Genomic DNA, 16184 nt, shown 5'->3' with positions numbered 1-16184 from the left:
AGTCTGTATCCAGAGTAGCACAGAGGCAGAAACCAATGACATGGCTTTAAAAAATGTTCAGGTATTTCAAGAAGCAGCATAATTTTCCTGCTGCTACCTACACATATGACTCACTGAGAGAAGAAAACCTTCACTCACAAAACTGTCCTGGCTTTCTCATTTACAGGTATGGACCAAAACCATACCTGCAGCTGCTGAGAGAATCATAAAGTCTACTGGACCATAAAAAGAGTGGATGGCCCATCAAAGAACCAGATGTGTGACTTAAGCCTGCTCTAATCTCATCTATGATGTTTACTAGATCATATAAGGAAAATTCATCTTCTGACTTAATTTTCATGCCTTCCTCCTAGTTTTTGCACATCAGTATTAGGTAGTACCAAGGTAAAGAAATTCTTAACATCATACTTATAACATGCTTCACCTTGGGTCTCAAAAAATGAAAGTTTCACAAATCAGCATTAGCACCTCCTACGCAAACTCAGGGTGTAATTTCTCCCCTTTGTGACTGCTTTTCATATACCACCATCATTTACAGATGAGATGGCTTCATTCAACAGAACTTAACTCACACAGATCGTGCCATAATACTGGTGTGTTAAAAAGAACACTGTTGCAGTGAAAAATTTGGGTTGCAGTACTTCAAGTCCTGTAAAAACGACCAGATATCATGTGATTCTTCAAGTGGTTATATTTCAGGTTTTTTCCATTTTATATTGATCAAGCTACAAAAGAGATGCCAAAGAGAAGACACGTAATGGAAAAGGAGATACTGAGACTGATTATCTAGTTAAAAAAATCACCAAATCACCTCAGGTGAGACAGCCTTTTGACCACAGTTGTCATTTAGAAAGCACAAAGAAAGATGAACTGATTGTATGAGACGGGTGCCTTTACAAAAATGGTGATTAGTATCAAGATTCACATCTAAATGTAACAGAGAAGGAATTAGATGCAATCTGTCATTGACCATCAGTTAAGCAGAAACTGTCCAGGCAGCTCAGAATTCAATTTCCAACCATACTTATCAAGATCCTAGGGGAAAGGAGAAGAGGAGGGACGGCAGCAAGGGGGAAAAAGGAGCATCCCTTAAAATAAAATATAATTCCTTTTTCCAACTTGGGATTTTAATTTTGCTTTTTTGTATCTTTCAAGGCACAGGTTTTTATATTTTATTTTTGCCCCCCTTCCCAGCTGAGAAGCTTATCTGATTACAAGTGAAAACACAGGCACAAAAAAATCACTCAGTGAAAATATCTGATACAGGCAGAATCTCTTCTCATCCCACTTGGATACACCTCCAGCCAGCCTTCACCACAGCAAACACTGGCAAGCCAGGCTGAGATCAAATAAACCCATTCCTCAGCATCCATTATCCATCCACTCCACACTTCCCACACAATGGGATGTACTGAGGAGCTCCTAAAGGTCTGTGGGCAGGTGAAAAGAGGCCACATTTGCTGATCACACTGCAAGTGGTCAAGAAACCAGGTATTCCCATGCAAAACTGTTTGGGACTGGGATGCTTAAAAATTAGACTGAGATGTGAATGGATGGGGAAGGTACTGTGTAAGAATGAAGTCTGGAAGCAGAAAAAAATACCAAAAAGAAGACTGAAATGTACAGATTTCTTTTCAGAGAAGCCCCAGAACAGTTGTAAGAGTTTACGAAAAACACCAACTGACATAATAAAGAAGAGAACATTGATCAAAGGTGGCTCTTCTAAAAAGCTTCTTAGAGTTCATCAGAAAAACAGTGGAAAATCCAAAAATTTTGAACCAAGGACGAGAGAGATGAATCAAGTCCAGTGAATTCAAAGCAGAAGAGCAACATTCCAAGCTCTCCTGCGATACTTACGCTCAAAAATAGGGTCAGCACTACTGGAATCTGAAATCCACACAGGAGGGGAGAAAATAAGAAATGGAGAAATGATTGTAGCAAGGAAGAAGGGCTGGGACTTCAGGGTATTATGCCCACTATTTGAAAGGGAAGAAATGAGAGATTGTAAGGAAAAGAGAAAATCCTACATCTACAAGTACTTACAGTTTGATGGAGGGAGAGAAAGACTAAGCAGGCCGTAAGAAGACAAGGACAGGGAAGGGTCCCATTAAACTAATGGTAAGTTGGCTACATCAGAACTTCAAAAACAGTTTTTAAACTATATCCCATAGAAGGGATACAGATGAAGAAAGGAAAAAGGTATTTGGATTATCCTAAAAGATAAATTACATTAACCCTGTGCAGACTGGGATCTGCACCATCAGTAGAGAATTTCTTATTGTTGGTCTAATTTTTTCCTCTACCTCCCTCTTGTCCTTCTTCTTTACTTCTTTCCTTCTTCCTTCTGAGATACATTAAAGGGAAAAAAGGGAGACATAAGATTAGAAACAAAAGTACCTAAAGCAAGGACTAAGAAAGGATTTATTGTTCCTAGCAAGAGGTAAAGATGACAAAGAAAAAAAAAAGTAGAGTCTGGCTATGCATTTTTACCCCCTGTGATTCATTAACTTTATGCCGTCCAGCTTCCTGGGAGTTGGAGCCGTGTGCTTGCTGTATGGAATTTTGTCTTGTAGGATGGGAGAACAGTGAATATGAACTGACAACCCTTCAAAAGTTCCAATTTTACCTTCAATAAAAATATATAAAATATCTCAAAGTTTGCATACTACATCTGATCCCTAGCTATAGGGAGCAACGCAACACTGACAGATGGGAAACACTAAGAAAACATAAATTAGCAAAACTTAATTGGTAACTGTTGTAGGAAAATCATGTCATCTTAAAATGCTTTTCAGAATGAACAGTGGGAATTATGGTAGGTCCAAATAAACTTTGAAAACGTCAATAGCAATTTTACAGTTCCTTTAATATTCCAATTAAAAACTTTTTACTTTGTTCCAAAAAATTCAAAATGGACTTAACTTTGCTCCAGTTCTGAGGGACACTAACCCTCTGAATCTCATGCATCTTTAACAGACTGTAAAAGACTGGTGTTGCACCATTCTAAATCCACATCTATCTTAATTAAGTAGTTTGGTTACTAATTTCTTGGTAAACCTGTAACTGCATCAGCTAATTATGTTCTCAGAAGCAATTCCCCATATAGCACCATATCTGAACAAAGGCAAAAAAGCAATATATTGTAATATTTAAGGAAACAAAACTTACTTCCGAAGTTTGCCTTCAACCATCCACTTATCTCTCCTTAAGTTTGACATATAATCAATGTTTTTATCAATTTCACTGTCAAAGACAAAATAATCCATTAACTGTGAACGTACACATTTTTTTCTGACATTCATTTATGTACAGACACTTTGCCTCGAAAAACTGTCTTGGAGAAAAAACTGTCTTGGTTAAAATTCAAAAGAAACCATTTTAAAGCTAGCAAATGTCAATACCCAGAACACTGATGCAGCTGTACCTATGTCAGTCTTTAGCTACAGTATCACCTCAGCTTCCTTTCCAGAAGAAGCATGTCATTCAAAACAGCTGACATTTCCTTCCACAGCTCTAATTCAGCACCAAGCCTCCAGATGTCTTTGCCACAAAGCAGCTATCCCTGTGCTGAAAAAACAGTTACCAGTGGTACATCCAAGGTATTCTGCCCAGGACCCCTGGGATCTACAAACCAACATTCACTTTTCACTGTAGAAACTGAGGAACCAAAACACAGGCTTCAGTCCAGCCACCGTCTGCAAGCCCGCTCCCAACACATCCCAGCCTCAGCAATTCAGCAGATTATAGTTGTTTCTATAATCAAAATACAGAAACTCCAGTTCTGAGTGATCGTTTCTACAAACAGCACTTAACAGTCATCTGCAGCAAGAGGAAGTTTCTTACTACGATGAATTTGAATGATACACATGAACTCTCTTGCACAGCTCATGCACAGTACTTGCACTGGCCACTCCTGCTAGTTTTCAACTTTGGAAAACCTGAAGTATCTCTTCCATTCTTCCCTTACGCAGCCCTGATTCGCTTTGGCAGCACCATGTACCAAACCCACAGAATTCACCAGGAAACAAAGCAGCACTCAGTGAGGTGATAAAAGACTTTACCACAGTAAGTCAGTCTGTGGGAGAACAGGCATCCTAGAGACTGGCATTTCATAACTTTTATTGCACATTGTTGGGTTTTGACAAGTTGCTGAACACAGGGGGGTTTAAAATTATGAAATGCAGTGCACACCTTTCTTGGATTACTACATCAAGTTTGCCACCTCACCTTATGACCCCAGTTAAAGCATTTAGACAAGACATGTCTTGAAAAACAAAAGGAAAAAAGAACACTGCAGAAGATTTGAACAACTCTTCTAAATTATTCGCTAGACTACCTAGTACATTGCTTTGTAATCAACCTCATATTTTACTCCAAAAATTGCTGGAGAAATTTTGGTGCAAGCTTTGGAAACAAAATTATGGACCAAACATGGAGTTCTATTTCAAACAAAGTTGTATTCCTCTGTCATATCAGAAGTAAATAAAGGTAAGAAGCAGTAACTCGACCAATTTCAGCTTTCACTGTAAGAATGTCAATAGCCCTACTATAACAGAACAGTGTATTCACAGTATTTCTGAGCTACAACATTTTTATAATTTTATTTTTACACACCTATTTAGGAAAAATCTTACCTTACTACACTTTTGCTGCACGCTAACTCATTGACCAGAAAAGCAAGCACTGATGCTTTCTGAGCTGGCGTGTGTGCCTGGAAAGCTTTTGTCTTCAAGCTCTCTGTCAGCTCCGTTTGCCCACAGTGAGCCTCCATGAATATCTGCAGAATCTCAGACACATTGTCTCGATTGATACCAACACTCAGTAAGTGTTCCCCAAGAATAGTTTTGGCCTAAAAAGGATAAAGACATTTCAAACAATTATGTTTTAAAATATTATTTTCCTTTGCAGGCCGTATTATTGTTTTTAGAAGAGGGGGGTGGTGGGTTCATTTGCATTTTTACATAAGGACTTTTAAACATGATTATTCTTGAAAACTATTCAAATGTAAATCTTAAATACAGTAAAAAATTATTATGTCTTCACCCCTAAGTTTTTAAGAACAGAGATAATATTAATAATAATTAAATAATTAAATGGATGAATTAGAAACTGATGAATACTGTTTTGTACAATGATGCTGTGTAGACTTCTGGAGTGGAAGAGAGCTGTACTGGCTTGAAAAAGAAGGCCAGTAAGAAAAGAAAATTATGAATGAATTGGAGTTTTGAGGAAGTCACCTACACAGCAGACTTTAGAGAAAGAAACAGCAAGATTCATTGAGAATAGAACATGAAGGTAAGAACGAAAAGGGGTGGGGGGAAAGGAGTTAATACACGTAGCCTCAGATGTGACAGTGCCCTACAAAAGGTCCAAATAAAAATGGGTTGTGTGTGCGTAGAGAAAACGCCCAGAAATGTATGAGTTCTGGAAAATCGGAAGGTTGACAGGGCACAGAAAGTCTTGGAGTAACATTAGAACAGTAACATCAAAGAAAAGAAATAGGAAAGTGAATGGAAATCCAAATCAGAGAGGTGTCACAGAGGCACTAGGAAGAATACATTCGTATATACAGGGTGTTTCCTATGGATTTTTACCTTGTATCCTGTACCAAGTCCTGGGTCACACACAGCTGCAGAGACAAGCTTCACAACCAAGTCCTGTACTTCTCCCATACTGTCCCCTATGTTGAGCAAACCCTCCTGAAGGACACTCAGGGAGGGGACATCCACGCTCACATCAAAGCCAAGAACTTTCCCAAAGTTTCGCAGGAACTGCACCACCATGAGACAATCTGAGAACGTGCTTCCATCGAGGACAAGGCCGGGGATGCGAGGCAGCTCTGGGAAAGGCTGGAAAGCAACAAAACCCAGTGCAAGCTTCAGCAATATATTTCGAAAGAACCCTTTTTTGATACCAGCTAAGGAAATGGGCTGATACTTCCTTATGACCTCCAGCATGCCAGTGCTGGAAGATAAAGGCTACAGGGAACCTGCACTCCCCAGCCATTCCACGCTGAAACACATCGACCTTTTCACAGTCCAGGAGGCGAGAGATTAACATGTACTTCCTTTTTGGTCAGGAGATGCTACCAGGATTTATGCTGAGCCAAATTACTGTAAAAGGTGGTGTAAAAATATTTAGGGGGCAAAGAGAAGGGATTTCTCTGACACAGAGAGGCTTGGAACCTGAGCTTTGTCAAGTCTTTAAGGACAAGAACTAAAAACACAGAAGACTGTGAGAGTAATTTTTTTTGAGCAACAGCTTATAAGAGTTGTCTAGATGACTACCTAGTGTCTGTGTACTGAGATATGATGCATATTCCTGATGTAAAAATAACTCAGAGTAAAGAATTTTTTTGAGGCAATCATGAAAGTGCTTTTTGGGAAGCAGGCTGCTTTTAAACAAAAAGCTTTTCATTAACTAAACATGTGCCACTGAAGCGCTCTAATATCTAATATATCTATTTGTATATATTTCAAATAGTTCTCTAATTAGTTGGATCAAAACTTGAATGCTTTGGGTGTGGCTGCAAGAAAAAAGTTATTGTCACAATGATAAAATACACAGACAAAAAGCAAGAAAATAAGTTTATGTTGCTGTGATTACCTTCTGGTCTGCTAAGCACATATCTTCATTAGGCTTCTTTAGCTCCTTTGCCATTTCTAATTCCAATCTTCGCTGTTCCAGCTTACGTTCTTTATTTAATCTTTTTTCATCACGTTTCTCTTGCTTTAACCGCTCTTTTTCCTTAAGCAGAATTAAAAGGGCAGAAAATAAACCTTATATATTAAACTTACAAAGGAACAAGCTACAAATTTAAAAAGCACTACTTATGTAACCTTAGTAATTACCACAGCAATTAAGGAACTTGCATTAAAGTAAAGGGACAAGTGAACAACACATGGTTTAAAAATTCCTGTAATACACAAACTGGATATGAATAGCTTGTAAAACACAACAGATCTTTTCAAACAGGTAGATTCTGGGCTTGAATTACCATGTACTTCACATGCAATCTGAAAACTGAGCGGCCCTTTATGTCTCATTTACACAACAAGAACACAGGGATCATCAAGTGAAAAGTCAAGCTTTTATTACTTCTCTCTCCCAATGCCCTCTCCAGAGATGTCCCACACATTACTGCGCTCCCTCTGTCACTCTAACCCACCAAGACTGACTCTGAATTTGGAGCTCCAATGGCCTTTCCTATCCCTGGCTCCAGGGGTTCTGCAGCCCCATGCCCAGCACCAATCCACTGTCCTGACAACACAATTCCCTACACACCTCTGTGCAACCAATATCAAGCGCAGAATGTATGGAATCTGCATCTGTCGATGCTCCTCTTTGGAGCACAGGACCGAGAACATACCCACAAACACACGGGGTGTGTGGGAGTCATGACTGAAGAATCTGCTCCAGCGGTGAAGACACCGTATGTGCTTTCCACCTGGGGGCACGGAAGGGCTGAAGAACCAAGCCAAGCTGCTTCCCGTTACTCGGAACCACTCTCCACTATTCTGTCAGTTTAGGAGGTCACTGGTCTCTTCCATTTACCACCACTCTGCTTTGCACAGATCAGAGTGTGGGAGATCCTAAGTCAGGGCTGGGCCACATGGAGTTCTGGCAGGCCCCACGACTTCTGATTCGTTCTGTTGATTCTATACTGAGTATTACTAGAGCACTGGTGACTCCTGTGGATAACCACTGTGACTGCACAAAGATCAGGACCTCTACTACTACAGTCTTTGGTGGATTTTATGCAAGATTGAGTTTCTCATTGGACACAAAGAACATGTTTGGACCAGTAAATTAACACTGGCAGAAAAAAGCAGTGACATACAGAACTCCCCATCTGCCCAACTGCTTCCTGCTCTGCAGCTGTGCGAGCACCCTCTGTATTGCCAACAACAGGCCTCGGATCTGTGGTGAGTTCATAAGGGACATCCCGTGTAGAAATTCACAATACACTAAAGCAGCACACAAAATCCAAAACTTTATTTTAAAATGGAAAATACTCCCTGGCTTGTTTTTTTAAATTGTTTATTGCCTTTTATCTTAAACTATGTCAAGGTCTCAAAGCCAACTGGCATTTCCTACAACTTGTTTTTGTCAATTAGAAACACTCCAAGCCTGAAGAAAACAAGAGGTGTACATATGGATATTTATGTAGCAACACAGTAATTTGCAGTTATGATTAAAAATGCAAACTTTAACCACTATTCTGTTTCTACCAGAGCAAGAATACAGTTACAGCACTGGATCAGACTAAACAATCGTGTAGCCTGGCATCCTGATTTCCAACAGTGGGATGGGTGCTTAGGGCATCATTTTCCTCTATTTCCTTGCACTGAAGTATTAGTCAATATTTCTTGGTTTTGGTCAGCCACTTTTATTTAAGTTTGTGAATACATCCAAGAGAAAAGTTTTAAAACTTCTTTGACAACTAGTTGCTATAATTACAGTTATTTTACTTCAATATCTTAGTTATCTGTACTTTATTTATAAAAGTCTCAGGATACAGAGATTAAAATAAAAGTCTCAGGATATAGAAAAATACATAAAACCAAAAAATAAGTTAGTAATTATGTCCTTCTGTATTTTACTTATGTTTCCTCTCAAAAACAACCAGAACTCTCAAAACTGGGAAATCTGTGCCAGTGTTCAACCATCACCCTCCAAGTAGAACAGTTTTTCTTAAGTTTGAACAGAATTTCCTGTATTTCAATTTGTGCCTATTACTTCTTGTCCTACCGCTGCCATGTATACAAATGAAACTACCCACATGTACATCAAAGACACTGCTCTTCTACAGATAACTAGAGAATGAAACCACGAAAACCTCAAGCTTTTCGAGGTTAATACTCACTTCTGCTTTTTTACGTGCTTCCATGGCTTTCATAAGCATCATATGCTGTCTTCTCCGTTCGCGTTCCTATTGAGGCAGGTAATATTAGAACGAAACTAATCCACATTTTCAAATCAGTAAAAAAGCTGAATAACAAATTTAGCATTAATAGACAAGTCACAGTAAATACTAAATATAGGACAAGAATGGCCAAGTCTGTGCATGTTTTAGTTCAGGTTTAGAAAGCAAATACAAGAACAATCAAAAGCAAAAAGGTAAAGCAATGAACATGGAGACAGTGTAAAAAAGAAGCATACAGGTTTACTTATGGTCAGTTGTGATGCTCCTTCATAAGCTGGCAGAACAAAAAGCATAATGGTTGGCTGGAACAGGTCAGTTACCTTACATCTGCTATGACGGAACTTGCAATTTACTTCTTCAATAGCCAATTCAGCAGAAATTTTATACTGGTCTTTCTCAAACATTGCAAATACTAACATTTTTGTAACCAAGCAACAAATTAACATTCTCAGCTCTAGATCAGTTTTAATCAAGCCAGTGGTGGTGCACATACGTACACAACAACACTTGGTTTACTGATGCCTGTCCCTCAATAAATTCTGGCAGTAATTTCAAATGCATTAAGGAGCACTGTTCTAGGGCATTAAGTATGGGAGCTTTGCCTTGAAAGCTGTAGAGTAAATCCTGGCCCCAGCAAAGGCTATGGGAATTTTACCATCTGATTGGGTGAGGCCAGGATTACATTCTAATGTTTCACTGTATAGTTGTAACAGCATGAATTTACCACCGGCTGAAAGTTAATTTTCTCAGTATCTTACAAACTTAGGGAAGATATCATCCTGGATTCTAAAACAGGTTAATTCAAATTGTATTTATAATATCTGGATTCATTCCCAGTGAATGGGACAAGGTTTGCAAAAATTATGCAAGTGACTATCTATTAATTTTGCATTAATCCCTGATTTTATATAGTAGTCAAATTTCTACTAGGACATCAGTAACATAGATCTCTGGTTTAAAACCTCACTTAGTTATTGCCATGTTCAATTTATACACATGTTCAACACATGTCCTTTTTTTTCCTGAACAGACAAGACAAGCAGATGTATGCAATGCACTGTGCTGTAAAGCCATGCAGCAGTATGTAATATGACAGCAGCCAGTGCTACATTTTATGCATTGCTATGACAACCATATCACAACCAAATCACAATGCGGTGTTAGATGTACAAAAATAAACATACCCATACCATATCTAGTCTATGCCTCTCCAACTCCTGGTAGAAAGAGTTGGCACAACATTATGAAACAGAAATCACAAAGTCATAAAACCACTTTATAATCCCCCAGAAGACCCCAATACCAAAGCAAAGCAACAAATCATAAGGCGAAAGAAAATCTGTGCAGGAATCAAACCCAGAATTTTAAAATGGTTTATTTTGAAGATTCCACCCCACCCCCATATAGCTTAAAGTAGTAGCTCACAATTGGCATTCAGTCTGTCTGGTCAACTGAACATATACCAACCTGGTGCTTCAGAAGAACAGCCTGCTGCCTTCGCATCTCCTTCTCCTTAAAAAAGCATATTGAAAATATCTATTAAAATTTACTGACCAAATCGCACAGTTTTGCCATACAAAACCAGCACATCTGAGTTGAATTCTACCTTCCCTGCCCCCCATGAGCTGAGCACAGTGTATGTGACAGGAAGTCTGGTGAGCTGGGAGGTCCCTGTGAGAACGCACCGAGAATGCCAAAGCAGCCATGCAAGTACCTATATGCACCGTATTTGCCAGTATTTGTAAGAGTTCTGCAGTCCTGTATGCATACAGCCTAGAAGAGACTAGGCTTGCTGAGAAACAATAAAGTTTTTGGATACAGTGTGCTTAAAGAATACTGTGAATAATGTTACTGAACGGGCATTCTGTTGTGCAAACCAGGCGTCATGTAAGCAAAACTCAAGGTAATGGCACACAAAAAAGTACTGTCTCTATATATTCACACATGTGTATGTCACACATACACAAACTCCTCTGCACATGCTTCATGCAATTATATAACCACATGGACATGTTATCGTGTGCTGTCTATGTACAGTTTCCTTAGCCATGAATATTCTTCCAAATTTACTGCTTTTTATACATCAACATACATTATGCACAATAACACAGTTCTTGTTTCTGGAGCTCCTCCAAACTAACCTTTATTCGTTTTTCGGCCTCCAATAATTTGGCATTTGCTGCTTCTTCCTTCTTTTTCTTTTTTGCCTGTGCATGCAAAAAAGGTCACACAACAGCACCATCACAAGTCAAGAACAATATGACTATAAATAAAGTTATGTGCCTTTAAAAGTTAAAAAACATCATCACTTATTGTGTACATTACAACAGATCTCTTCCTCAATGCAGCTTTCGTGATGAACCAACTCCCAATTCACTTACTTCTTAAAAATTAAGTCAGAATTTCAAGTCCTACTCAAAATTGCTTCATCTGGCTATTATAAGAAAGCAAGTACTCACAGAAACAATATAAATGGCAAAGAGTTACTACTAATTTTTCCATCAATGAAGACTTGAAAATTAGCAATCTATCTTTGCTAGTACACTAGCAAACCCATTCCGTGTATCAGTATATTCTAGCATATATACAGACACAGTATTTTAAATCCACTGCACTACATCCAGAGCAGACCATTATACTGTTTGAACATCCTGCTACTGCAAACTTGTTCTCTAATAATTGAACAGCTCTGCTGTTAATTTTAGCACATACAAGACTTCATGTACAAAGTCGTGAGCCTAAATGAACATTTCCAAGATCTGGGGCACAGTTAACGGAGATTTTTTAAGAAAAATATTTTAAGACACATGTTTGAACTGGCCTTTGGAAATCCAGGTTGTTAGAGTTGTTATATTTAGTTATATGCCTAACTACACATCTGACTGTCAAAATACAACATTCTTTAAAATGGCAACACAAAAATTACATTTGAGCCATTATTTCTACCTCTAAAATTTGCTGAGCTCGAAGTTCTTTCTCCATTCTGATTTGCTGGATTCGCTTGATTTTTTCCTACAAGAGTAAGAAAGTTATTTCTTTGAAAAAAAGATAAAAATATCGAGAAAGCAAATTTATTCTTACATTTGAAAAATGACCAAGTTTATACATACTTTTTGTTATGAAGTCTCATACCCACTGTAGACAATTGTTTCCATACAATTTTTACTAGCATTAAAAGATGTCTGGTATAACCCTGAAGGAACCTACTCTTAGTTATGCAGAGGTGCTTATGTTTAAGTTGTCGTAGTTTCTTATTTTATTTTTTCAGAGGACAAGATTAATAGCAATGTAAACAAGCCAATAGCATTCAAATTCTAGCTGACAGTGGGGGAGCTATTTAGGAATGAACAAAGTGTGAGCTATGCCATGAAATACATGATGTTTTGAAGTGATCCTCCTGACCAAGAAATAGGGGGTTCTGTCAAACCACTGTTTTCTGCCTCAGGTCCAGCAGCCTTTCAGTCCCACAGGCAGCACAGGGAACCCGAGCTCTGAGAAACCCAAAGCAGGTGCTCTGCCAGCGACATTGCCCCTCATGAACCTGGGTAACACGCTCAGTCAAGTACACTCCACTTTCCACAGATTTTTAAAGCATTCAGGTAATTGAGGACAAGTTTGGATGCCTTCCTATGTAGTTTGGGGGATGGAGTTGTAAACATGTTGTAACAAAAGAAGTAACTGGAATAGCAACCGTGGGCAGTACAACACATTTCAGCGTGTTCCATGTGGAGAGAAGAAAATGATCAGGCTGTATGTGCACTCCACAGACAGATGCTGTGCAATCATATTCTGATTTATTCTTTTTTGAGAATTAGTTCCTAAAATCTGAACTAAGTCCTACTACATTGATTGAGAAATGTAATCATTGCTAACATTGGGATTATTTTACATTTCCTGTGCTGCATGGGTTTGTCTGTTAAATTAGCTCACATTAAAAATTCATTAGCCCATTATTTGAGATTTTATTATCTCAAAAGAACTGCCTGAGCCACAGTGACTGGGAAGGGACCATTATGAAGAGAAGCAATACATCCAGCTGAACTTGTTGTAAAGTTTTAACAGCAAAACCCAGACCACGGAAAAGTCCTGCAGGCTGGGAGGCCTAGATCAGAAGCCTGAAATGGAGCTCAGTGCTTTTCTTTGGAACAGCAGATGTTTTCCTGACAGTGAGGGCAAGCCCATCTGTATGGAATACACTGTTTACCTGAGAGCTGGTCTGAGACTCTAGAACACGGACTACCGCTAAAATCTTACTTTCTGGAGAACACATAGGTATATATATTCTTTATCAAAAAATAACAAACCAAAATCAAGCCCCTAAGAAAAGATAATCTAAAATATTTAACAGTAAAGGAACAATCGCAGAGGAGAAAGACATACAAAATTTCCTGATAAATAGAGCTCCAATACATGAGGTCTTACAAACTTCAGGCAAATCTTACCAGCTCCTTAAATTATTGAGAAGTCCAGCATAAGACTACATTATCCAGCAAATTAATTCAGAGGCCTTGTTTAGACAGTGCTGAACTTTTATTTTCACCATGTGAAGCTCACAGCATGGACCTTAAGTCTCTGTTATCCCCCATTACACTTTAAAAACAGTACAGAAGTTGAGAGCATGTACTACACCCTCTCAATTCCACAAAGGTTAGAGTTAATGCAGAACAAACTTTGCAGCAAAGAAAGCATTAAACATCTCTGCCTTGTCTCTGTCCTTGTTTGTGAGGTGACCATCCTGACCCTCTAACAGGCTGATGTTATTTCTACACTGCCTTCTGCCATTAATATATTTGAAAAATCCCTTTTTATTGTCCCCTCCAGCTTTGTCAGCTTCAACTCCAACTGAGCTTTGGCTGCACAGATTTTCTCCCTACAGTGGCAAGCAGCATCTCTGTGTTCTTCTCCTGTGTGATAGTTTTCACCCTAGGCCTTCCTGGAGACCAGCCTGTAACCAGGAAGGAACTAGGGAAGTGACCAAGGAAGTATTCCATGCTATTCCTTTATGTAACCTGAGGTACAAACAAAGCCAACCAGGGAGACCTCGCTCTCTTCTCTTCCGGCGAGGTTTGGGAACAGCGGGTCCCTGTCTCGGCCCTGCTCATCTGGAGCTGAGGCCTGCAGTGACTGCTGTTGTCTGCCACGCGTGAGGGGACAGTGCTGGGCCGCGTCCAGCCGTCCTGCTTTTCTCAAGGGAAGTGGGGAGATTTCTAATAGTTCTTTATTTCGTAAGTTACCGGCTTTCTCGATTGTGCATACTTGTTTTGGTTTTGTCCCTTTTTGCCCCTTTTTACCATTTTCCCTTCCCCTCTCCCCTTTCTTGGGAGTTGTACATAATATCCTTACTGTATATAACAGTATATATGCCAAAATACACATATATTTTGGTATAATTCAGTTGGTTTCAGTTTCTCTCAGTTTCTATAATTTTTTTCCTTTCCTCTCTTTGCCCAAAGGAGGTAGGGGAGCGGCTTTCACTGAGCTGTTGGAGACTTGGCGGGAAGCCAGCTCAAACTTGCTCACCTTGTCACTTACAGGCAACTAATACTAATACTTAATTTTGAGTTTGGGATGTTGAGACCAAATACAGACACTGAAGTGCTGGAGCGTGTCCAGAGAAGAAAGGGCAATGGAGCTGGGGAAGGGGCTGGAGCAGCAGGAGGGGCTGAGGGAGCTGGGGGGGCTCAGCCTGGAGAAAAGGAGGCTCAGGGGGGACCTTCTGGCTCTGCAACCCCCTGACAGGAGGGGGGAGCTGGGCTCTGCTCCCAGGGAATAAGTGACAGGAGAAGAGGGAACGGCCTCAAGTTGCACCATGGGAGGTTTAATTGGATACTAGGTGAAATTTCTTCCAAGGAAAGGGTTGTCCAGCTTTGGCACAGGCTGCCCAGGGCAGTGGTGGAGTCCCAACCCTAAAGGGATTTAACAGCCATGTGGGTAGTGGTGGATTTACTGGAGTTTAAAATTTTAAGTAACATACACTGTGTGCTCTTGAACACTTGATTTAAAACATACACTTTGTTATCAGCATACTTAGTAATTTACTAAATATTTGAAGCACCTAATTCAATAATTTAAAATATAATTTAAAGGGCTCATTTAGGAATCACAGAAAGTTTACCTGCTGCTTCATTATCTTTATCTGCTCCTTTTGCTTTCGCTTTTCTTCAGCTGCCATAATAGCTAACAAACAAAAGCAAATGAATTAATATCAGCAGAACATGACAAGAGACAGGTTACTTTTAATTAATGCTTTTCAAAATAATCCGCTAACATGCACAAACTTCCACAAGTAATACTTACCTTGCTGTTTTTTTGCTTCCTTGGCAGCTCGTGCTTGTTCTTGCTTCTGAAGTTTCCTAAGTAGCTTTATTTGTGCTGCTTGCCTGGCTATTTCTGTTACAAAAAGAAAATATTAAGTTCATAAAAACAGTGCTGTCCAACAATAAAGATACAGTCCATGTTCCAGGCATTTGTATGTTGTAAAGACAGAGCAAACAGTGAATTTCTTTTGTACATGCTGACTTTTACAAAATTTCACTATCGACTACCTTTAGTGGCATCTCATGTATCAGTAACTACATCAACAGTGTAAAAACATAGTGTAAACACAGATATTTTCTACATAAAATAAAATACTATTTTTGGAAGAAAAGAATTGTCTATTAAGTGACAGAATCAGGCCAATAATGCTGCACCATTTTAAAACCATTTCCTTCTTTCTTTCTAAAGCAAAAACATTTTTTCAAAAGTACTATATCAACCTTTTATTCAGAAAGATGGAATTGCTGTTTTCCTTGGAAGTCCCCCCATGTAATTATCTAATTCTTTTTTAACAAGACGGGGAGGGCACACTCATCTGGGTCACACCTCTCTTTCCTGTGGCTACCTAAATCTAGCCACTCTTATGCTAATTAGTAACCACCTGAAGCTACCCTTGCTGAAATTTGAATTAACTGCTTATGGACTCGCTGATAAAAGCCAGCTGTAGAAAGGATTTTCTGGAAGTTGAATTCAGCTTGCTTTTCAAGAGGTCCAGGGCCTCTCTGACAGCATTCCCCAAAATACAGCTTCCTGTGCAATGACTAAGACCCAGGTAAACATATAGAAAATCCTTGTATAGGTCAGATGATGCTGTAGATACCAAGAGTAGTGTAAATAGGTAAATGACAACAGGGAAACCTTCACGCTTCCATGGGGAAAGCACGCAGAAGAAGCAGTTACACCTTAACTGAAACAGAATCTGTAGCTGGATATTAGAATT

At 39.2% G+C, this 16184-nt stretch overlaps 1 protein-coding gene across 9 annotated transcripts in view; it reads right to left on the bottom strand.

The window, feature by feature from the left end:
• BAZ2B (bromodomain adjacent to zinc finger domain 2B) overlaps positions 1–16184 on the bottom strand; it is an 86129-nt gene that overhangs the window by 16876 nt on the left and 53069 nt on the right. For 6 of the 9 annotated variants that reach the window (XM_018078861.1, XM_018078865.1, XM_018078862.1 and 3 more), the window contains 11 exons: positions 15224–15316; positions 15042–15103; positions 11873–11938; positions 11068–11133; positions 10394–10438; positions 10117–10143; positions 8867–8932; positions 6607–6747; positions 5595–5849; positions 4635–4849; positions 3169–3243 (listed from right to left, as the gene is read on the bottom strand). In XM_018078861.1, coding sequence (XP_017934350.1) covers positions 3169–3243; positions 4635–4849; positions 5595–5849; positions 6607–6747; positions 8867–8932; positions 10117–10143; positions 10394–10438; positions 11068–11133; positions 11873–11938; positions 15042–15103; positions 15224–15316 — 1111 coding nt within the window. The remainder of the gene's footprint in view (positions 1–3168; positions 3244–4634; positions 4850–5594; positions 5850–6606; positions 6748–8866; positions 8933–10116; positions 10144–10393; positions 10439–11067; positions 11134–11872; positions 11939–15041; positions 15104–15223; positions 15317–16184) is intronic. The other 3 variants (XM_018078863.1, XM_018078866.1, XM_018078868.1) reach the window with 1 other exon arrangement.

This window comes from Manacus vitellinus, unplaced genomic scaffold (genome assembly GCF_001715985.3).
Source record: "Manacus vitellinus isolate BGI_N305 unplaced genomic scaffold, ASM171598v3 scaffold_43_pilon, whole genome shotgun sequence".
NCBI lineage: Eukaryota > Metazoa > Chordata > Aves > Passeriformes > Pipridae > Manacus > Manacus vitellinus.
The sequence above is the reverse complement of the archived record's forward strand: the minus strand, read 5'-3'. Positions and strand labels throughout refer to the sequence as shown.